Source organism: Xylocopa sonorina, chromosome 1 (genome assembly GCF_050948175.1).
Source record: "Xylocopa sonorina isolate GNS202 chromosome 1, iyXylSono1_principal, whole genome shotgun sequence".
NCBI classification, from domain to species: Eukaryota; Metazoa; Arthropoda; class Insecta; order Hymenoptera; family Apidae; genus Xylocopa; species Xylocopa sonorina.
In genome coordinates, this window is record NC_135193.1 from 1,358,659 (window position 1) to 1,383,156 (window position 24,498).

The following is a 24,498-nucleotide window of genomic DNA, read 5'->3' on the forward strand; positions in this document are numbered from 1 at the left end:
ATCACATCCACGCTTAAAAGAAATCCCACCCCTCGATACGTCCTGCGCAAGTTAATGCGCTTACGAGCCAAAAATACGAGCCTCATTTCTCCGCGAGGGTGGAATCTCTCGAATCACCTCGAATAGAACCCATATCTCCACCCTCTTTCCAAGAGGAGGTTCGATAAATATGGGAATATGCGTGAGCGTGCAATATTTTTGTCGATGCGTGCAATTCTGACGCTGCTTTGCCCTCAATTGCGATCAGTGAAAATATTTTCTATTATGATACAATTGAAAATATTTTTAATTGTTATTAGGTTTCATTATACATGTAATGAATTGAAGATTCTGCATGTCTACGGAACAGAAGTGGAACTTTGATTCTCACTCTCATTATATTTTTCATCCTCCACTTCTCTTTAAAATTTAACAACACAGTTTAAAGTACAACGTTTGCTTTGGAATTGTCCTCCGGAGAAGTTCTTACGCAGTTTACGAAGAATTGTTTCATTCTGAAGAAGTTTCTGTACGAGCTCGAGGACTTTCTGTGAGAAAAAGGGTACGACAGATTCACTATGACCGATCGCAGTACGAAATTAGCCTAAATTGGCTTAACGGTCAGGCCCGCATACACCCACCCGTATGCCAATCGGATGAAAACGAGCCTTGACATGCATCTTTCCTATCTATCCCCTTCTTTCAGAATAAAGGACTTGACTGAGCGAAAATTCAAAAAAATCTGTAGACAGAATACTACTCAAAAGATTCTTACTCAGTCAAGTTACTAAATTTAATGTTTCAGAGCAGGATATCTTATCAAAAAGGTATGTATTTGTTATCATGGTTAGCACGTTCTGTGAATTTTCCGCTCTTACGTTTAACACTATACATCTCAATTCTAATAATACAAAAGGTACGTTTAAATGATCACAAAAGACTCTCTCGGTCACTCCATTAATAAAGAAAAGAGAAAAAAAAAGAGAAAACACGTTTAATTCCCAGAAAAACTGTTCGAGGAGATAAAATGCGGATAGAACTTCGCACGATTGCGAAGTACAAGTGTTGATGTAAATTACTATTAATGAAACGAGACAGAACGGTGCAGCATCTAAATTGAGGCAATACGGTTTCTTTATCGCGCCAGGCGAAAGAGGGTGCAGGCTGTAGAGAGCTTAAAAGACAGACGAGCTTAAGTAGCTGGACGGAGTGTCGGTGTGTAAAGCGATAAGTCAGCAAGCAACAACCACGATTACGTTTTCCAAACACGCGCCACGCTGGTTGCCTCGGGGCGATCCAGAAGACGAAATAGTCGAGTGCTCCAGGAGTATTCGTATTTTTAGCGGGTCCCTCGTAAAATTAAATTTGAACTCCATAGACAACTTCCTCCGATATTTAACCGAATAAAAAGACACGAAAACTGAAGCACATCGTGCATCCAGCTATCACCAGATTGATCTGCGCTCCGCATCCGAAGGCTGCGAGCGATCCGTCACTCGTTTCGACTCGAGTAATCAGCGTAATTGGTGCTGGGAACGCGATCCGGGAAGAAACAACAACCGAGACATGCGTTGCAGCCACGATAAATAATCAACGATAATGATCAGCAAAAATCGCGCGGCCGTCCGCGCGAATTGAAGAAGACACAGAATGGTCGGATACGCGTCGTCGAGATACGACCGAAGGCATTCCGCGTACGCATCGTCCGTGATTCCTGCCCCGTTGAATGAATCGCCGTCCCCTTGCAAAACAGCCGCACGATACCTCGAATTATGACGATGCTAACGCAAGTTCGTGTGACCGCCATCTTTTGGGGCAATTGCCACCCATTGTTCAAGATGAAATCTTATTTTGAGATTCGTTAAATAAATTGCTAAGAAAATATTTCAAAACTCTAATTAAAACAAAAATTGAATTTAACCCTTTATGGGGCGAATTTTTTTTTATCTGCAGATAGCTTACAAGGTATTAACTTTTGACGTTGCCAGTAAAAAATGTTGTCATTGCATTAGCATTGCCATTTCTGTTTGAAGTTTTCACACATTTAAAACATAACGAGTAAACTCGTGCTGGCAATGGATCTCGCAGCGAATGGATTAATAATACCACCAACCGCTATCAATATTATCGGCTATCTCCGAGACATTATACAATAAGACGTATACGCCATCTCGTGAAGGAACTAAAAGTATTTAGTAAACGAGGGTTTAATTCGTAACCGATATCGTTCTTCCAATATTATTCTTGCTCGAGTTAATAAAGATAAACAGAAATAGTAAAGGAAAAGCGCGATTAAATCGTTGCCAACATACCTAACACATGTCACGCAGCGATGGCAGCACCCAAACCAGCGACTTCCCGAAGAAGAACCACCAGCGAGCGGAACTGCGCGCGGTGGCACGCGTCAGGCTGGAGGGAGGAAGAAAAACGGCACAAAGATTACAACCGCCGCGGCACGAAGCGCGTTTTTCCGTTTGTTCACGTGGCGGGGCACCGAACGCTGTCGCTACCGCGTACGCACACTCAACGTCGTCTTCGCTCGAGCACGGCTGCCGAGCCACTGAACCGCAGTCCTTGCCCTCGAAAACGGTCAGGTGGCCCGTTCGTAACGTAAACAGAAAGGCCTGTTTGCGATGGACATTGTCTGTCGAACTTTCCAGTCTCCCTAGCACCACTCTTTTCCGATCGTTATCGTCGTTACAGTGTTCGCGACGGTGTTCGTTTTCTTTGATTTCTTCTCGTGACCCAATTTTAATTATCTCTTTTTCATTCGATTAAGGATCGATCATGGATAAGTACGTGTACGAGGTGGACATTTTGTTTCTGCAAGGAAAAGTGAAAGCGTAACGAGACTTAGGAATTTGGCCTGTGGCGTAATTGGCTGAGATGAATGGGAAGTTGGTAGAGAGAAAAGTACTATTGTTCGTGTAAACGGTCCTTGGTGGTAATTGTTTAACTTGTCTTTGCGTAACCTGTGTCTCTGCGAGAAAAATCGATTTTTCTGTTTAACGAGCATTTGTGCAAATACTGTTTTTAATTAATTTTGAAACGTCTTATCGTATAAACTGTTACAAATTTATCACAAGCCAACTGGCAAGCACTATAAATCTAACAAATTCTCTCTCGCTAAAAGTGAAAAAAATAGCACAAAAAATCCAATTCCACCTTACAGTTATTGACAATGCAATTCACTGATCAACAATTTCCTTCACATTGCAATCTTATCAGGTCACAAAAAGAAAGAAAGAAAGAAAAGAAAACGGAAACGATGCACCGCCAGCGAACACCGTTATCAAACAAGGACGATAATTTAACGAAATATCCGTCAGTGAAAAGCAAACAGCTCGGGGTGCAGCAGAATCCAGCGTTTCGTAACGACAGGCGAGAATTGCCAGGCACTGTTGCACGTCCCATCGAACAATGGCCGAGGTAACCGAGAACCAGGCCTCGGAAGGGGGCTGGAGAAACCCCTCCAAGGGTCGTGGAACGTCGAATCCGGACAAATTTAGCGAGACACCACGAAAGAGTACGACGACCAGAGAAAGACTCCGGCACCACTGGTTGCTGCGTTAACATCATCATCGCCGTCGACCTCCTCTTCGTCACTACCACCACCAGCCATTTGTCGGCGGTACTCGCTCCGCCGCTAACAACGGTGCCCTTAAAGCCTATCTACTTTCACGAAGCTCGTGCGTACAGTCTGCTCGGCCGTAAACAATAATAATTTGTTGTTTCCCGGTTGTTAGCTCCCGAGAGAGAGGGAGAGAGAGTGTGGAATACGTGGGAATAGGAACGACTGTCCACGACGGCGGTGACGGTGTGTATAGGAATTACTACGAAGCGGAATAATTTTGTTCGTCTAAAAAGGCCGCTTTCTACTAATAAGTCAGTTGCTGCTAATATCCTGTCTTTGCGCTGTTGAAATTAAGGTTACGGCGGTAGTTAGTTCTAGGGGTAAAAAGGTAATGCGGGTTGTTACAAAGTTTCGGATTATTAAGATTTTTTTGGTTGTAGCTTTTTAATTAGTTAATAATAAATTAATTAAACTAACTTCCCAACAGTGATCGGTATTCGGTATTCTTGTTTAGACAAGCTTACTTTGAAATATTTAAAAAAAAATGTTAAACTCTCTCAAAAGTCTTAAATAAATTTTTCCAAACAAAATTGAAAAAATGAGAGAGAGAGAGTAAAGGGTTGGAGAAGTTCCATCGTTCGCGGAGGGAAGTCGGAGCAGAATTTCGCGCGACGAAGCAACTTTTGTCGCGTCACTTTACCGCGCGATCCGACGCAGATGAACGCGTGGAATATCAAAAATAAGGGGTGAGAAGATGCTCGGAAAGAGAGGCGGAAACCGAGCGAGGGACTCGCGTTTCTGTGCCCGCTGAATCATGCAGCTAAAATATACCGAGTGTACGTTTCGTACTCTCCGGCTACGTGTTCATTGAAAAAAGGAACGAGCCGAGTTCCAGCTGTTTATTAATAAACGAGCCTTCTCGCGGTTCGAGCCGTCCATCGCGGAGCAAGAAACGTGGATCCGCGCTGCAACCCGGAATAAAATTCTGGAGATTCTCGTTACGGACGAGGAACGACGGCAAGGGGGATGATTGATCGAGTTCCGCGGCGATTGATTGAACGACGAAAAGAAAAGGAAATCTCAGAAAGCTGTTTTGGAAACGAGTTTCCTCTTCTGTACAATTAAAATGGAAGACAGAAAATTAATTGAAAATAAAACTCTGTAATAAGGAATGAAAAAATTTGTTTCAATACAATATAGGTACAATTGAGATTCGTCCGCAATAATTTTACGAGGACGTTGTTTAAAGGATAATTGTTGAAAGAAAATTAGGCGGAATGAAATTTCCACGTGAAGAAAAAACAATGACAGTTAGTGGAAAATATGAGGAATTTGCGAGAACAGTGGAAAGAGTATTACACCAACCTCGAAAGATATCAGCAATTACATAGGTACAACAAACTAACACAAGTATGTAATAATTATTCCATTATCTGGTTCCATTATCTGGCTTTGTTTCTGCGTTCGCGAGAGTAATAATGATTATAAGGAAATTTCAACATCCCGAAACATGTATTTACTGTAAAAAATAGATTTCTCAAAAAACGGATACACGCTATACTATACAAAATATAGTTTATCATCTGACACTGATTGCGATGACTATATTATTATATAATGATTAACAGATGATAAAGAATCACTGTCAAACTTCAGCTCATTAAAGCATTAAAAATGAATTGTTTTCGTGCAAATAATTTGGTAATTGATAGGTACTAGTTGGCATTAGATGCTTATTACGGTATTATTGCATAATCCGTATTTTAAAATCCTCTCTCAAATAAAGAAAATCAAATAAAAGGCAAACAGTAATTATTTTCAATATACTGTACTGGTTGATTAGGCAATTGTTTCAAAAGAAAGGAACGTCCATCGTCCAGGGTCTATCGTCGTAAATTAGGCCCGTGTCATCCTGTCTCTCGACAGGGGAAAGATAAAAGCTGGCGTGCGCGCTCGCGTAATACGGTTATGCCCGCGCATTCGGCAGCAATTAAATCAAAAAACGATCCGCCGTCGTTAATTGCCGAGTGTCAGGCTTCGTTACCAGCCACCTTTGTTCCGGCACGTCCGCGCGGCTGCGATCCCCTTTATTTGAGTTAAACGCCCATCGATTGCTCGTAATATCGCGAGTATTCCGCGGCGCGGGGGTTAACGCAATCAAACTACCCTGATTGCCCGGATCGTGTACTGTAATTGGGGATTAAGAAGGAATTAACGAAATTACTTCGTAAACTTGCCGCTCCAGGTAAATGGCTGGATTAGATTCATCGGAATCCGTTAATTGCGTCGTCTCATTAGTTATTGCGTTGCAGTAAAATTAGTGAATTTATTATTGATTTTGTTAACTGGAATACATTAAAATTATGTAAAAACATCTTATCTAAGAAAAAGAAATTAATTTTGTGTACTTTGATGTAACGCTGTAACAGGCATAATGAAATTCTTTGAATATAAAAAATGGACATTTTTATTATAATATCTTTAAAGCTTTATTAATAATAATTCTAGTCTAAATTGAAATTTAATAATTGAAAAGTAATAATAAAGTATAGAAAATCATAAGTTATCGCGAAGAGGAAGTCGAGGGATTAAGTTAATTAAAATTTGTAAAAATTCGCCGAAAAATTAAAATATCCATCATCTTAATGATCGCGTTTCAGTTTTGTCGAATAATTTCGCAAACAAATTCATAGTTTACAGCACGTTTTCGTTTTCCGAACTGGAAAACTCGTATTGTTTACACCGCGTGGCTGGACTCGTTCGAAATTCGAACTGCAGCCCGCCTAATTGAAAATATACGGGAGCTCGGTGGTCAAGAAATTCGAGTGGCGGAAGGAGGAAGCGCGAGGATTATTTCGAGAGCAACGATTTTAGTTTGTTTATCGTCAAATGGACGTGGCTGGCTCGAAACTTACAGGAAACAGATACGATTGTGTCTGTACGTGTGTACGGAGGAGTATAGGAGAAAATAGACACCGATTCCACCAGTCGAAGTCAGTTTCTCTTTAACTGTAATAGTTTCCTGTCCTGCTTGTTCCATCCGAAACATTTTCTTTCTATTTTCAAAGTTTGAAGAGCGTAAACAAAGTGGCAAACAATTATCCATATTTTTTACAAAAAATTGTGAAAATTCATCGCAATTAAGAATTGCTTTCTGCTATTTTGATGGTTTTACTATTAATTAACATTGCAACGTGTACCTCATTCTTTTATTAAAAGAAGAAAGTTAAAGAAAAGAAATATGTTAAATATTATAGAAAAATTGTTACACGAGTTTGGTATCGCTAGGTTAAGACACGCGTAGACAGATTTCAGAAGAACTGCTGATCCCGAAAAACCGTCCGAGATCGTCTCCGCAGCCCTAAATCTCTGTTGCATCCGAAGAGAATGCTGATCCTGGAAATTCCTACAAGATCGTTTCAAGTTTCAACAGCCCTAAATCTCCGTTAATAGTCTATAAAACTGTTGGGGATCTTGCGATTTACTGAAGATTTTTCCGATAATCGTAAGCAATATTACCTGCATCTTTTAATAAACAGTGATCATAACTATAGACACAAATTACATACTTTTCTCTGTATCTTATTTATCTTTTGCTTTTGATGTTAAATTTCTACTGCAATTCAAATAATACAATATTTAAAATATAAAGATTATAACACATTGACGTAAACGGCATCTACATTAGGAAAATTTGTTAAAAAGAAAAAGAAAAAAAATAATAATTCTATTCCGCAAGTTCCGTAAGCAAAATTCCTTTTACGATATATTTATTAAATGTAACATAGGTTCAAGGAGAGTTCACGTAATGTAATTGCTATAAAAGTAAGAAGAGGAAGAAAGAGAAAAACAAAGAAAAACAAAATTTACGAAAAATTTCAATTCCACGACTCCTCCGGAATCGAAACGGAGCGACGAAATCGAGCGATCGCGCGATCCGTCGGTAACACGACGTGCTTATTCAGCCCATGATAGAGGGAGAACGAGTTTGTGAGTCACATCGTGTGCCGGAAGACCGGCAATATCCCCGGTCGGAGATAACCCGACCGTTTTCGTCCCCTCTGTGCACTACGATTTTTGGTTTCGGTCAACAAGCATGAGATGTTTCAGACTGTGATTAATGAAACGATTTTTGCGGTAGAAGCAAAGAAATATTTCTATCTGACTGAATTGAGTTTCTTGTGCAGTACATGCCGCGAGGAAGAGTGAAAAGGGTGTATTACTATTATTATTATTATTATTATTATTATTGTTATTATTATTATTATTATTATTATTACAATTGATATTTTTTATATGTATCAGGTGAAAATTGTGTGATTAAAATAATATGAATATGTTGAGCATAATTATTGTGTATTGTGCATAATTGAAGAAGTTGAGTGAAAGAAATGCATTAATTAATTTGAATTTAGTCATACTTTGCTCACTATTTGAAAATCAAATTTTATTTCAAAATAAAAAATATTATTATATCACAGATATACGTGTTATTATAGACAGATATACAGTTCGAATAAAAACTCCAATGGCTTATATTTCGCGGAATTACTACCTCTATTGAATAAATGTTAAATAAACAACTAAAATACTGTGAAAGTACAGTTGTCAATAACTCTCTGTCCATCCAATTTCAATCCAATTGCAATCCAATCGCTCATGTCAATGCGTCAAAAATCGCGTTCATTCCCCTCAATTTCATATATATATATATATATATATATATATATATATATATATATATATATATATATATATATATATATATATATATATATATATATATATATATATATATATATATATATATATATATATATATATATATATCTAATAATGGATATCTAATAATGGATAAGCACAATTGAAGATTGGATGAAATGCAATTTTGCAAGAAAGGAAAGGCAAGAAGAAGAACTCTAGGCTTCACGAGAAAACCACGAGGAAACATTAAAATTCGTCGAGGGATGAGCAGCTCGACTCGCGTCAAAAGTCGAGGTTGCGAGCAGCCAGGCAAAGGACGGTTTCGGCAAGTTTCGAGTGGGCACTCCGACCACGAACCTCGAACGGCAAAAGTGTACTCTGATTTTTATTCCACCCCACCGGATGAGTCTAAAAAGCTCGAGCCGCAATTCGGTTGAAATTTCCCCGCAGGAAAGTAAGCTAATTCGGCCTGTCCAGAGGCCGCGAGTTTAATTGGAAGGTAATTACCATCGAAATCAGGGCGGCCTTTAATCGCGACGGGGCCACGCGATTAATTTGCCGCGCAGTCGCGTCCGTTCATTCGTTCGCGTGCCGTTCCTTTTTTCCTCCCTCTTTATCGAGCCACTTAATGCGTATGTTTGGCGTTGTTGTTGCAACAACGATGTGACGCGCTGTTAGTGGGATTCGAGCGTGGGGATTTCATGCGAATACCTTTGGAATAAGGAAAGCCTTGGTGCTTCGAGGCTCTGTGAGAACTACGGCTCGAGGTTGGTCATTTTTATGGATTACGGAATATTTATTTTTTTGTACATATGTCATTTAAACCTTTCTTGTATAATCGATATGTTCCATCGACACGTTATTTGTCAATTATTGGAAGAGTGTCGACAAGTTTTTACGTCCGCGTTGACGCAATTGCTTCTGGCCCAAAGCATCCCGTGTACGATTGATAATATTGTTGATATCGTAAAAATCGACGATTTTATGAATTGTGCTGTCGACGTTGAAAGCCTACGAAATGTTACAAATACTGAGGCAGACTGACGATATATCGTTAAACTAGATAAATATTATTACGGACCGACAGTATTATTGATGATGGCCTGTGGTCAATATTGGAGAACCGAGGTGAAGAGTGGCCACTCCTGTAGCAAATGAACAATATTACTTTTCAATTGGGATTCGTGAATAATATTTCCAATAGCAATAAAAGAGTATCGATAATATTTGTTGTATAATTATTAAAATTCCTCGTTCTAAATGATTTTAGAGGAAAGTGCACCATCCACAGGTCGCAAACTGAACACGTTATTACACGTACTTCGAACGAAAGCGCCGTATTATCGACAAGACGTTCATTACGCGGCGAAACACGGTTATTACCGCTAATTAAAGGCGTTTAATTAGGGCGTCGTCGCAGGGGTCACGTTACTCTCATGACTCGTCTGACGTGATTCGCCGAGAGGCCCTCCACTTAGAGTAATTCGTAATACAGTTACGCGTCTGTTGCTTTCCTGTTTTTTGCACTTTGTGTTTTTTACAGTCCAAGGTAAAAAAAAAGTAGAGATTTAAGTGATCATTTTGCCGATTTCGAAGTTGTTCGTGAACAACACTAAAATTTTCCGGAGAATTGCATTTTTATGGAAAACATTTATTTGTCCGTTTCCTTTTGTTGAAAAGTATTTCGTTCCTATTTCCTGGGAAGCAAATTTTGGCAGTAGAACGCGGCCACCCTTTTCTGGACGAATCTAATCCTACGTCATAAAACTCACGGCTGCGCGCACGTTCGAGAAAAAGTCTCGTCGACTAAAAATAGTTGCACGTGTAACAACAAAATTTCGTCATACGGTGACATCGTATCGAACCGATGGAATCCGAGATCGCGCAATACCGGGCTTCCTTCACCCACATCTGGCCACCGCGTGCTCCTTTCCGAACAACTGATCCGCGATATCATAACGCGAACTTTCTCCGTATACTATACCATTAATGTAAGCGGCTATAAAGTTATTAGAATAGCTATTATACAATATATTAAAATAGAAAATGATAGAATGAAAAATCAAAACACAAGACACCCTGGGAATGGTGGCGCTGCTTTCTGGCCAGATGCTCCTGTCTTAAGGGTGTCTCTCGAGATACAAGGGTTCAACATTAACGCGAATCTTCTGTCGGCTAGGAAGAGATTACGGAGGGGCTAGGAGAGCCCTGAGACAAAGCGACGGACCGTGCTAGCCACTGGGCTAGACTAGGGTGAGTTTCGAGACGGTGATTCTTCAGCGTTCAGAGGGAGAAACAATCCAATTGCTTTCGCTATTTTTGTTATTTTTCTTGTTAAATTAAATTTACGATTAAATTTATCATGGGATTATTATGGGAAAAGCTATAACGGAGGACCTCGACAACGTCGAGGACTATTTCGCGGCTGGCCTAGCTTCGTAACTTGCGTTACATAAAGTCACCGAGGTTGTCATCGAGCTAAAGAATTACCGTCTTCCATCGTAATTCCTCGACGAACGTCAAATTATCAAATTGCCGTCACATGCGGCATACCGATAATTACCGTGTGCGACATTAAAATCGTAAGATTTATAAGCGGAACAACGATCGGAAGAGGCCTCAGTTACCTCGATCCTCGAAGAACCATCCGATTTCAACGATCTCCTCTTCGATTCACTTCCTATTCGAACATCGAAATCGAGATGTACTTGAAACTGTTGCTTTTCGTAGCGATGTTCGCATCTATTGCGTTAAAAGAAGTGAAAAGTGTAAGTTCCTTCCTCCTTTGGACGCTACGGAAATAGTGTAATAACAATAAAATAATTAATCACAATTATGGAATTAAAATTGCAAAGGTCTTTTAACAGCCCCCATTTTATAAACGAGTTAAAAGGAAATGAGTAATTAATTTTATAATGTATGAAAAATAAAGAATTTAATAAAGTACATTGATGATGTAATTATTGTTTACTTATCGAATAACAAATCGCTTAATTAATCGCAGATAAGTACAGAGCAAATAGAGAAACTCGCCAAGAGTATGCGGAAGACCTGCTTGCAAAAAATCGACACAACCGAAGGTGAGTGAATTTAATAAATCAATTAGATTTAGATGAAATTTCACAAATTCCTTTCGAAAAATTCGAGTAGAGTTGGTCGAGGGAATCCAGAGAGGAGAATTTCCAGACGATTACAATCTGATGTGTTACACGAACTGCATCATGAAGACATTACGAACCGTAACTATGAGAGAAAATTTGAAAGCCTTTGAAATTAATCCAATTGATTATTGTTGCGTGAGTTGAATTAATTTTTGTTCAGTTTAAAAACGGCGCCATTGATTTCAACATGTTGGTCAAGCAAGTGGACTCGATGATGCCACCGGATATGGCAGCCAGAGTGAAGGACACCATACAGGGATGTCGTAAATTAGGTGAGACCAATATAAAATTGTTTAAATCTTCGTTCATATCTGATTCTCACATCTCATTCGCAAGATGCTACATTTAAAGTTTATGGAGTACAAGTTATAATAATCAGAAATTGAGGCAAATTTCTTGTTAGCTTCATCTTTCTAATCGTGGCTACGAGAATATTAACCAGTCCATTAGTCCATTTTCAATTTTCCTTCTGATGTGCATATAGTTTTATACTTTTACTATTATAGAAACATTTAAAAAATAAGAGAATAACATCATTGTTATTATGCAACAGATTAGTGATAAATTATGTAATACGTGGAAGAATTGACTAACTCTGAACTTGTAAATTATTCAACAACGTCAGATGGTTATTCTGGTTATTACTGGTCGTAAAAGTAGTACGCGTCCACAGAAATCTCTATAGCACCACTATTCGAATTGAAATTCAATCGACTCGGAAACTTTTCAAACACCCAATCACTCGATTCGCTTAACCGAGAACGTGTTCTGAACTCTGAATCGTCGCACGCAGAATTCACCGGCGATCCATGCGAGATCTCGTACAAATACGTGAAATGCTACTACGAGTCGGACCCGGAAGCGTTCCTCTTCCCTTGAAAAGCAAACCTCGGCTAGTAATACATTACTCTTCGTGGCAGCGGTACGCGAATTTTACTGCGAATCTGTTGCGAATCTGCTGCGAATCTGCTACGAATCAAGCTGGTGGCAAGTGTAGGAAAGTTTTATTTATTTCAATAAATAATGTAACATCAAATTATTTCTCTCGAAGAAAAAATATTCCATGTCTTCCTAGGACGATATTCTCTCAATATTTCCTTTAAAGTTGTTCCGAAAACAGGTTATCGAACAGATAGAAATCGCATGATTTTATTATATCGATACCTCTTAAATATTTATAGATCAATTACTTACTTACTCGCTTTTTGTTGACCTTGTTATTCTCTAGGAAAAATACAAAAAAATGATAACTACAAATTATACTTTTTCTATCGGCAAATACGTAATTCAAATATCATTTACGATACTCTCGTCGTATAATCAATATAGAATCAATATAGAATGCGTTCGAATTATATTCATCTCGAAAATCTGAAATGGTGTGTCTGAATAGAATTTCCCACTTGATAATTTTTCTAAAAAAAATTAAGAAAACGCACAGACACACGAAAATACATCGAATTATTCTATGCGTCCCGCAAAAATCTCTGGTTATCGTGTTAATTACATAGCATATGATTACAAGAAGGAAAATAGAGGTATGCAGCAGATGTAGATATGCCTGAAACATCGAAAAGACGCTCCGCGAAACAATCATTGCGTAACGATTACATACTCGCGGCGTCACTCCTCCTTTTCCGGCTTTTAACCTCCCGGAATCGTGCATGAAAAGTGTAGGTTCGCGGGTTAATTGGCATTGATCTCCGTATTATTAACCGCGGACCGGGTCTCACGAACCACCCACGAGACACCTCCTGTGTTATTGGCCGCGGGCGACGGGTTATAAAAGAGAGGGTGCACGGTCGCGTTGCGTTCGGAAGAAACGGGTGTCGAAAATCGCGGTTGTCCAGGCGTCTTGGGAAGGCTTGGAGAAATGAAGAGGCTCAGCATTTTCATGATGGTCGGACTGATGCTTGTTCTATTGCTGATCGAGGACACTGAGAGCGTGAGTTGACCGATTACTCTTCGTGTTCGCGACCGTTATGTATACCCACGAATTATCGAGTTCATTATGTTGTGTGTACAGAAAAAAATGACCATCGAAGAGGCGAAGAAGACTATCAAGAACCTGAGGAAAAGCTGCTCGAAGAAGAACGATACGCCCAAAGGTAGTTTATTCTTTATTTTTGAGATTAGACATTTTTTAGACATTAGTTATTATCTACTTTTGTACTTACTTAATATTATTTACTAAGATGATCGAATATTTTTGTTTCTAATTTCATATTTTCCGTACTTTTTCTATAGAACTGTTAGATGGACAACATCTGGGTGAATTCCCTAAAGACGAGAGGCTGATGTGCTACATGAAATGCATTCTGACCACGACTAAAACGGTAAATAATTTCCAATACTTTTCTCATGTATTCGTAAATTTCATTGTTTCACATTTTCGGCGAGATAATTGTACGAGAAACCGTTATTTATTATGCCCAGATGAAGAACGACCAGATCGTGTGGGAGTTCTTCGTAAACAATGCTCGTCTGATGCTGCTCGATGAGTACATCCCACGTGTCGATCACGTAGTCGAAGTTTGCAAAGAAAAAGGTACGCGTACACTGCCGTTCGCGATGAATAAAATAAACAGAAACGTCTTCGTTTTTCATTGGTTTTATTTCGTTCGCAGTGACGGCTACGGAAGGATGCGAGGTAGCCTGGCAATTCGGGCAATGCGTCTACGAAACGGACAAGGAGGTGATTCTTAAATACGATTGCGCCGAAAACAACGCTTTCGGTGCAGTAACGTTCCTAGTACTCGGGTTTCGTTAATGAAACGTACATTACTGCCATGAGATAGCCTCAATTTTCATATAAACGTTCGTTAGGCAATCTCTCAACTACCAATCCAATGTCTCTTTTTGAACATGAGTTAGTTTTTACTTGGAATAAAATAAAAAATGATAGAATTACCTGCAATTGATAGTATTTGCATTTAGCTCCAACTCGTACCAGCATTTTAATACCGATTTTCAATTTCAATCGTTACTAAAAATTCGAAACAATTGAGATTTCTGCGATCGAATAGATTTTCACTCGCACCACTAACGTTCGACTGATTTCTGCTTAATTGTACGTTATAAGGAAAATTAATCGACGTTAATTTGTTGTGCAGCTCTACGTGGCTCCCTGAATAATTCGCTAGAGGCGAATCCGCGAGATCACCACCAGAGAAGCGAGAGAAATTTCCAATCATTCAGGCGTCCAAATTTTCATCCTGGTCGTCGTCGTCGTCGCCGTCGGAAATCACTCGCTGCAGTGTGCAAAAATTCGCGGACCAAGCCACAGTGCAGAAGAGTCTAAGTTAGTTCTATTGGACGATCGATCGACGATAACGATTATTCGACAGTGCAGCATAATTATTGCTCTGCTCGTGTAACAATAGTATGGGGACAAACGTCTCGATGACGGTATTTTTCGAATACAAATTAATGGCTGTTTGAGAAGTTTCTGAATTGAATATTTTGGGGACGTTTGTATGAATTAAATTTGCTTTTTACTTTTTTTTTTTTTTTTAAGTTTACACTTTTTCAGTTGTAAAAAGTATTTTAAGTGGAGGAAAGTGTTATGTTCAAGTTTGATGGTTAAATTTTTGAATGTTCCTCTAGACAAAATTAAGTATGTTATTTCACTGTTAAAGTAGACGAATAAAAAAGCGTATATATAAGAACGTTATTTTCATATATGTTATTACTTAATTCTTGATCTTCCCCCGAATTTTCTTAAATTCTCAATTAAACTCGACTAATCTAAACTTATTTAAAAAATTGCAAATACTTTTTTACTCGATAGATAAAGCAATCTATCTCTCTAAACCTTGCCAAATACTTCGAAATTTCTTATTATCTGTACGATTTAATCGTACTCGTAGCAATTAAAAGTCACTCTCGACTTTCTACTGTGGTAACATTGTTGATGAAAAAAAATTCGAGGTTTTAATTAAATATGAATCTATCGATGAATAAAGAAATGGAACTTCTATTTGGAACCGCTCGGTATGGTTTATCGGCGGAATTATTAACCGGATTAAACGTTCTGATCGCGCCACGGAACCGGTTTCGACGGATTAGGCTCGATCCCGTAGCGAGTTCAATAACGTTGCCGTTAATTCGAAGCCATACCTCATCCGTCCCTTAATCGGACGAAAAATCCAGTCCGCGGTTCGAACGCTCCGAGACAAACTGGTTCGGAATCATCGCGTTGGATGATCGCGTTTCGATTTAAGGAAACTGAATCGCTACGTGCTGCGACCTACGGTGTTATTGCTCTTAAACAGTGGGCTAATTGAAACGAAAACCAAAAAATGGGTATTAACTTTTCGTGATACGCTACACCGAGAACGGTGAAGCTTTTCGTAAAGCGCGTGCATTTGGAGCGATTGAAATTAGCTAACGCAAGCACACGTTACGTGCACGCATCACCTTGACCATCTCCAACGAACGCCGCACCTCTTGCATGCCGCTCTACACCAATTAGAATGCGAATCCATTTAAAAAGGAAAACAACTTGATTCTATTATTATTCTATATTAGTATTTCTACGATTATTAGAAGAATAGAACGAAAGAAACCGGTTAACCTCGCTCGAATTCTTCTTCCTGTTCGTAGCGCTCCGAGTGTGTAATGCTACACGATGCAGCATGGAATGGATCACACTCAATCAAAATTACTCGATCAAAATTAATCGTCGTACTCGACGATCCTTAAACGCGAATCGGTTCCTGGAAATCGTTTTCATCGATTTCTGCTGCTGCTGCTGCTGCTGCTGCTACATTATCCTCCGAATAATCACAGAGGTAATCGCTGGGCGAGCATATAGGCGAGCGCGAACGCTCGACCATCTCAATTTACTTTGGCCAGATCCTTATCCGGACGCCTTACGTAAAGAGACGCAGGCGGAGCAATTATTTCCCTTCCTGTTATTTCGCAACGCAATCTTGGCACCTTCGCGAGAGGTTCGACAGGTGCCTACGGTACGCCTCTATAAATATGAAGTTCACACGTCGGCGAGCATCAGTCGGTATTTTGGTCTGTTCGGATTTTTCAAAAACTGACAAGAATGAAATCGATCTTGCTAGCGTGCTGCTTGTTTCTCGTCGCGGTGAGTGAGGCTACTCCTTCTTATCTCGTTCAATTCTCTACTACCTCTGAATTTAGTCTCTTTACTATTGATTCGTTCGACATGTTTAGCACAACTTAATTAAATATCTATCGCTTGTTCGAGTGTTTTCTGATTATTTCTGAAATTTCGCGAATCGAAACGATAAAAAAAAAAAGGAAAGAATAATTAAGGAAACAAAATCTATAAAACAACATCAATCTGTCATTTTCAGGAGATTGCACTCGGCGATGGAAAGTATAAAATCGAGGAAAAAATAAAGGAGGAAATAGATCAGTGTGGCGAAGAGAAACAAATGTCGCCAGGTAAAACGTTGCGTTTTATTATCCGATTGTCTGCAGTCATTTCTCATTGCAAATATTCAGGTGATCTGTCTCGATTTCAGTGGACGTCGACATGCTGTTCAGAACCGATTTAGAAGGCGAAGAGAAGACGAAATACGGATGCTTGCATGCGTGCATATTGGGACGTTTGTACCTGGTTGGTAACCCTTTATTCTCGAGTTTTAGTTTTTAAGAAACTTCCATCTACTATTTAATTTTAAATGATTTCGTTTCGAATTTATTTTTAAAAGAAACGTGCATTTTGGGACTGTTATTAAGATACGTGATTTTTAGTGAAACAACCTTAATTTTTAGATGAAAGATAGCCGCCTCGACGTTGATGGGTTCTCCAGTGTGTTGAACAAATTATTCGAAAAGGAACCGGAAAAGATTACGACGCAATTAGAAACAATGACGAAATGCGCCGAAGAAGGTGAGCACGAACAATAGAGAGCCTATAGAAACTCTGTCTCGGTTTCCTTTCTTCCAAATAACTAACCATTTTTTATTCAACAGTTAAGGAGATAACGGATGAGTGCGAGATTGGGTACGATTTTGCACGCTGCGTGACGACAATTAAGGAGTAACGCTTGAGTAACGTCAAATTCTTTCTTGTTGAAACGATGTCGAATTGTCCGATGAAAGATACCAGTTACAAAATAAAGGTATAACGTTCACTAGAATAGAGATGAAATAAATGTTTAACGTTTCAAACAATAAACATGTCATTTCTTAACTCCTATTTGACTTCCTAGTTAACTTCCTGTTGCGAGTCTTACGCAATTCTACATATTGTTCAAAAACATTATTCCTCGCGGACATTTCGTTATGCATTTATTTTTCCACGAATCCTCTAGGTTTCATGTACCTGTGGCATATGCTCGAGACACGTCAGATTAATAAAAAGTACAAGAGAGGGAAGAGTTTCAATCACTTCTTCGAGAAACTTTGTTACCCGTTGTCAAATTCTTTGAAGAATTTTAAACAACTTTTTTTCTATAACAGCTAAATTATATAATACAACCGACGAACTAAAGTCTGTCAAAATTGTCTAAGCTCTTACATTTTAAACTAACCTGCGTACAGTTCTCTTTGTACATAAAAAAGTGGGGAAAAACATTCATTTCAATTATTTAACATAAGTTGCGACTCGAAATGAGAGAAGAATAACATTTCGATAAATCAACAACTTACGAATGCGTTTTAATTTCTATACATTTTTGCTTTCCCCGTCAGTTCCTAGTAATTCTGTTCATAGTAAACTGGATGAAATATTTAAAATGCGATATTAAACAATTTTTTTCAAATTCTCATATTAGGCGGGTTTCTAACAAAATTCATTTTGTTAGGTTTTTTCTTAATTGTAGTAGAGGGCTATTTTGATATACTTGGCTTTACACCATTTTCGAGGACATAATAATTATAATAATCAATCAAAAGCGTTATAATATTTTGTTTCTATTAAGCGTTCGATTAGAAAAACCAATTGTACGACTCTGTCTAAAGAATAGCATGTAAAAGTCTAAAAAAGAGTAATATCATTTAGGTCAATACATAATAAGACAAAACTGCTTCGAATACCGACCCTGACGATACATTCCTATTCTATTGCAGATTTATTCAGAATTTTGAAAAAAAACCAAAAAAAAACCACTTCAGCCTTACTATAATTCAAGTTTATTAAAATAGATTTGCGGAATTTATGCAGTTTCTGGAACACTGTGTATAAATGTGTGTATATATATGCACAAAAATTATAATAAGAGTATATATATATATACACATATCGTTATCTCTTATTATAATTTTTTGTATATTCTTTGTAAATGCATAAAAGGCGAGCGAAGTTCGACAAATAGAATATCAAATGGAAAGACAGGTGCACTCAAGTAATAATTATGCTACCGGTTCTTGTCGTGCAAGTTCCATCGGGATGTAATGATGGTTTTTTTTCTCATCGAAATTGCAATATAAATATCGGCAGAAATCGGCGAGAAGCTGCAGTCATTCCGGAGTATTCCTAACGTACACGGCGAGTCGCTAATCAAAGAACGACGTCGAGATGAAGAATTTTGTGCTTTTATTCTGTCTTCTGCTCACCATCGTAAGTACAGCGATCGATCGACTATTTATTGATGATAAACTTCAAGGGGGATTCTCTCGTGGCTCTCACGGCTAGGAATATTGAAACACTGTTTCAGACTTCCCGGTGAAAGTCGTGTCCAGAGGGATTAGATAGAATCCTAACGGTTCGCCAGTATGGCGGATAGCTTAGTTCAGGGGTCGAAGGACGCATCGGTGCTTGCAATTAGTACCCGAGACAAATTTCTTTTTAATACTCGTAGCAGAACGTGACCCATTTTTGGATGGCACACAACCAATGCCACGAGTAGGATAGCAATCGTTTTTGTTTAAATCGAGTTAATTATTTTCAAGTATCTATTTTTATGTCGTATACATACCATACACTATACAATACTGCTTGTTCAGTCACCAACTATTGTAACTACTACTCTGTCTTTTTACCATCAGATCCATTACCGTTGATCCTTATTTATTTGTTTCACATCTAGAATACTCCCTCGAATATTTCAGAATGAGCGACTTTGTTTTATGTTTATTGATAATAAATGCAATTATTGAAACACAGGTTTCCTTGATTTTTGGATAGGAGTCCATATTTCCGGATTTAATAGAAATCATTACGAATGCTTGTTTAATTTCAGACAACTATTTACGCGGACCTTCTCGACATCTACGTGAAACATTCAGGGGACGTATTTATAAAATGTGGGAAAGAATATGGCATCGATGAAAGTAAGTACTGTGCCATTATTTGAGAAAAAAGATCATGAAAATGTACAAGTCGACGAAGCAATGGTAACGATATTAACATACTTCAGAGGATCCGCGAGCTATATTCGACAAAGATACGAATTCGGGTAAAGTTACGTGTTTCCGGGCCTGCCTAATGAAAGCAGTGGGCACGGTGAGTTAATGTAACCATTTTAGAAACAATTTAATAGAGCTTGCAATTTCTTTTCAAATTTGGAAAAATATCAGAGTAGAGCAGAAATCATCAAGGGGTTGATTTGACGATAAAAAGTTGTGAACACTCATTGATATAAAGTTAACGGGAGGGAACTTTGTCCACTTTTAAGGTTGAAAATTCCAAGCTGGTCAAGGACAAGCTATTACAGTTCGCTAAGAATGTTCACTCGGACGAGCCGGATCAGTATCACAAGTTAGAACACATCATACCGGACTGCTTAGCAACCGGTAAATAACGCGTAAATATTTCAAGTATTGGATTTACTTATCAAATTGTTCATCAATATTCGTTCGTTTCTTTCAGCTGAAACCATAGCGGACGAGTGCAATATGGTGCACACCTATATCAAATGTGTTCTGGACCACCAATAAAAGGATTCTAGCGAATACCCTGGAAGCTTTTATCCTTCGTTTCTGTTTTCTACTGTCAGGTTTATGTTATGGTATTAAATTGCAAATAAAGTATCAAAGAATACTGTATAATGCAGTACGAACAATTTCAATTGTACACCTTGTGAATTAATAAATAATAATAACAATGTTAACCCACGATGGAAGTATTAATTGAAATTAATTGTAAACAACATCGAATAATCAAATGCAATTTCCCATATACCCGAAAATAATCGAAAATATAATATTGCGAGCGCACGTCTAACGCGAAGCAATCGACTGTTCGACATCTATTTAAACAGCCGCGGAATAAACACACGCAGATATTGTAAAGAAGTTGAAAAATCCACGACCCAAGCATTAGCAGATTTTTCTTTCATTTACGAAAGAAAAATGCCATCGTCGCAATTCACGCACCTATTATACCGACTTTCGTGAATATACTGATGATTTTTTCATCAATAATTATATTTATTCATTCGTTTAGAACTGTATGCGTGGGCATTGGGCATAATGTGGCGATGGGATTGAACGATGGTGATAATGGAAACGAATGGGAATGGATAATGGGAACACGGTTTCTATGGCACCGTCCCCAGAGATACACAAAGCTGCCACTGAAAGGAAACTGCGTTGTTGAGAAAAAGTTTCGCAACATCCCTTTACATCCAGTCCTTGTTCACGAAGAAGACGAAAGAAACCGCGAAAGGAACGTTCGTCAACGGTGGTTAAAAACACAGAAATTAGCGAACGATCTATAATATGCACGGTCATCTCTGGCTCCTGAACCAGGGCCAACTCCGTCATTACAGGATGGCTCGACCGATTCCGTAATTTACGCCGGTCAGCCCTTGTTCCACGATCGGCTGGACGGTGATCAACCACCGCAAACAATCATTTACTTCTGACAAGTCTGACACGCGCCGCCATTAATTAACCGTATTTCGAACCAGCTTCGACTCTAGCCTTATATAATTCGCGGCAGATCGAGGGGCAATTATCTCGTTTCCTGCTGCAAATCCCAGTACCTTAACACCTGCTATTGTCCCTGTCTGGTTTCAGGTATAAATATCGCCCAGTAGGTAACGTCGCGCACAGCGATTCGATCGGGGTTACGTACGATCGATCTTGTTCCGAGTTACTACCATCGAAACATTCCTTCCGAGTGTTCATCGCAGAGGCATGAAGACGTTCGCGGCTGTCATTTCTCTGCTGGCTGCTACGGTACGTCGTACGATCGTTTGCGCGTTTCTTTCTTCTTCTTTTTTTTTAATAACGTCGAAATGATACGAATCGTAATGGAATGGTTGGAAGTATATAGAGTTAAATTTATGGATAGAGATTCGAGAAAATTGTTGTAGTTGAAGAATGTTGCGAGTTCTGGGAAGGAAAAGAATAATTAGAGTGGAAATTATTGCGATGAATCGTGACAGTTGAATATTCTTGGGAACCTCCGCTGTTTATTATACTAGTAGAGATAATCATCGTATTTCGCGTACTTCCTCCGCTTCCTTTATAAAACATTCTGTGAAACACCAGCAGTTTCAATAATATTATTTATAATATTTATTATATTTACTATGTTCGTTTCTACTTATACTGTACGTATATATTGTTTAACATCCTAAACGGATAAAATTGCTGATTTGAGAATAGACCATAGAATAGCGAGGACTAGTTTCGAAGCATTTCCAATTTCAGACAGTCGTGCGTGGTATGGACCAAGATGAGATCATCGCCAAATACTTGGAATACTTAATGCCGGACATACAGCCTTGCGTTGACGAATTCCATATCGACGGAGGTACGAACAGCCCCTTCGATTCTCTATTTATATTCGATTACATTTGAGAAACCACGTTTCAGACGAAATAGCCCGCGTCCAACACGGCACGTCTACCGTGGACGTGAAGCAGCTGGGTTGTATGAAAGCCTGCGTGATGAAACGAATGCAAATAGTGAGTGGATCGCTCGAGTGAAACGATTGATTAAAATCCAACTAATTTTTCTCCGAATTCTCTGTGTTCAGTTGACAGGCACCGATTTGCATCTGGAGCCAATTCACAAGATGATAGAAGTGATTCATGCTGGCAACGAGGACGATGTGAAACTTGTGAAGAAACTCGCTGGCGATTGCGCTGAACAAAGCAAGTCCAAGCCTTTACTTTTAGTATACATACACATATTCGAGTATATAGTAAATGATAAGAACGATAAGTTCTAACGCGATTTGAGCAATGCAACAGTAACGTAAGAGTAACCGGTAACGATTGAGGGTAGTTGTTTTTTGTTACAGTTAAAGGAGAAGCCGACGAGTGCGAAATTGGTACCAAGTATACCGACTGTTACATCGAGAAATTGTTCAGTGACTAAGTCGTAGCATCGTAAGAACTTCGCTCGCCGGAGACCATGAAATTGTAATCGTTCAAGTTACCAAGTTCAATAAAATGTTGTAAATGATGTAGTGTGCGTGTGATTACTTCTTCGTCTATTAGTCGACTTGGCCTATACGGAGTGTTAAAAAGTTGAAAAAATGTCAAATCCTCGTTAAATAAACATAACACCTCGGTCTAAATCGAAAAGAGCATCCGGCGTTATCCGGCGACTCGGCATTCCGCTTGGTTGTTCGCCAGCAATTCCTTCCCGGCGTCTGCATCTGCAATCGCTCGCGAAGGCGACCACCATTCGCAGAAGTGTCTCTCCCAGCCGCGTAAGGTCGGCCGTAACTTTATTCCACGGTGTATGCGAGCCCCAGCTTCGACCATTACGGGCCACATTATGCCGCCTCGCAACGTGAGCCGCTTACGTTAACGCGAAACCTGCGTGTCTTTGGCTGCGCAACGTGTTGCCAGTCGAACGCGGCCATCAAAATCAATTCCCTTCCCCTTTTTCTAAATTATCGAAATTTCAAATCTACTAGAAAAGAGTGCAATAGTGCAATAATGCGGATTAGAAATCGGATTTTTAATTTTACGCGCGAAAACGACAGAATGAAATATGGTTGTCGGAACGTCGATTTGCATTAACGAATAATTTTGTTGTACAAAAAATGGGTAAAGAAGTTGTTTAAACATACTTAAGAACAATCACCTTTTATGTAGTCTTATAAAAACAGAAATAAAATAAACGCGGGAGGACAAAAAAAAAAAGATGCGAAAAAATGTAGGAAAAAGTAGATGATTAATATTAACAGCATTAATGAAGATAGTTGTAAATAAATCTGCTTTTCCATTTAATGGATTGGAAAATGAAATTACGTAACACTCGTGACAATCTGAAACTATTGACAAATCCTGCCGTATCTATTCCGTATCTTTTCAATAAAGTAATTAAAAACAATCGAAGCATCGTGAGTGTAAAAAAATTTCATTCGAGAAACCATAACTACCTACTGTGGAATAACTGTTCCACTGAAGATTTACAATTTTCATGCGCGATCAGTTTGCATTAATTCCCCGAGATAAACGATGCGTATACTGGGTGGTCGTAAAGCATCGGCTCGTTCGCCCGTTCTCGAGCACGGCTTAATTATTCATAACGCGTTAACGCCGCTTTGTTTATTCATAAGCCGGTCGTCTGCGCGAGCGGCGATGCCCTGAATCGCCTGGTCCGTTTAATCCCATTCTTATTAATGAAATTGCACGGGACCCTCTTAGTCGGAAACGCCGGCCGCTGGTAGCTCCGAGAAAAGACATAAAGTTTCGTCGCGTGTCTCCGGTCAAAGACTGGAAGTTCAAATTTATTTACAAGCTCTACCTCTTTCATAGTTAAAAAGGAAATGTGGAATTTGGAATATTTCAGGAGGTTTCGTTATGCTTGAAATTTTATTTCCAAGCAATTATTTTACTTGGAACTTCTAATCGGAAGAACAAGAGTTTCCTTCGATTCATCGTTTTAATAGTGATTACTAATCGCTCGGAAATATTATGTTCTGTACATGTTTGCCAGCCGAAATCAAGGAAATTTGATAAATTTTTGCAAAACGCGTAATCTACGCTTTAGCTGCCAGCGAAATAAACACGATAACGATGAAATACAACAATTCTGGCAACACTACCATCGGTTGGAGTAAAAACGCTGGCTTGCACATTGCTATTTAAACAAAGTGCTTGCACATTCGCTCGAATAATTATTACGTGTTCGATTCGACTACTATAAAATTTGAAATTCACTTTCTTCTTCGAAAGGAAAGAAACA

At 38.9% G+C, this 24,498-nt stretch overlaps 5 protein-coding genes across 8 annotated transcripts in view; 4 read left to right on the forward strand and 1 right to left on the reverse strand.

Annotated features, from left to right (window-relative positions):
- The window catches only part of Spri (Src homology 2 domain-containing protein sprint), a 165,931-nt gene that overhangs the window by 124,570 nt on the left and 16,863 nt on the right, over positions 1-24,498 (reverse strand). The window contains exon 1 of one of the 4 annotated variants that reach the window (XM_076908106.1): positions 2,292-2,462. The exons of 1 other annotated variant lie outside the window; for it this stretch is intronic. The gene's annotated coding sequence lies outside the window, so the exon portion shown is untranslated. Of the gene's footprint in view, positions 1-2,291; positions 2,464-24,498 lie in introns of those variants that run through there. 2 more of the 4 variants (XM_076908120.1, XM_076908205.1) reach the window with 2 other exon arrangements.
- Obp5 (odorant binding protein 5) lies at positions 11,277-12,305 on the forward strand. Its single transcript, XM_076892441.1, has 4 exons — positions 11,277-11,337; positions 11,408-11,496; positions 11,579-11,690; positions 12,212-12,305. The coding sequence occupies exons 1-4, from the start codon at positions 11,298-11,300 to the stop codon at positions 12,295-12,297; spliced, it is 327 nt and encodes a 108-aa protein (XP_076748556.1). The 5' UTR covers positions 11,277-11,297; the 3' UTR covers positions 12,298-12,305.
- Positions 13,292-14,643, forward strand: Obp6 (odorant binding protein 6). The gene is made up of 6 exons (XM_076892426.1): positions 13,292-13,363; positions 13,445-13,526; positions 13,666-13,754; positions 13,855-13,966; positions 14,046-14,113; positions 14,532-14,643. The coding sequence occupies exons 1-6, from the start codon at positions 13,292-13,294 to the stop codon at positions 14,547-14,549; spliced, it is 441 nt and encodes a 146-aa protein (XP_076748541.1). The 3' UTR covers positions 14,550-14,643.
- Positions 15,720-17,014, forward strand: LOC143429371 (uncharacterized). Its single transcript, XM_076904955.1, has 4 exons — positions 15,720-15,723; positions 16,235-16,516; positions 16,749-16,839; positions 16,920-17,014. Exons 1-3 carry the CDS (start codon positions 15,720-15,722, stop codon positions 16,775-16,777), a joined length of 315 nt encoding a protein of 104 aa, XP_076761070.1. The 3' UTR covers positions 16,778-16,839; positions 16,920-17,014.
- LOC143426015 (uncharacterized) lies at positions 21,453-22,750 on the forward strand. Its single transcript, XM_076899123.1, has 5 exons — positions 21,453-21,525; positions 22,003-22,105; positions 22,168-22,259; positions 22,331-22,448; positions 22,598-22,750. The coding sequence occupies exons 1-5, from the start codon at positions 21,484-21,486 to the stop codon at positions 22,672-22,674; spliced, it is 432 nt and encodes a 143-aa protein (XP_076755238.1). The 5' UTR covers positions 21,453-21,483; the 3' UTR covers positions 22,675-22,750.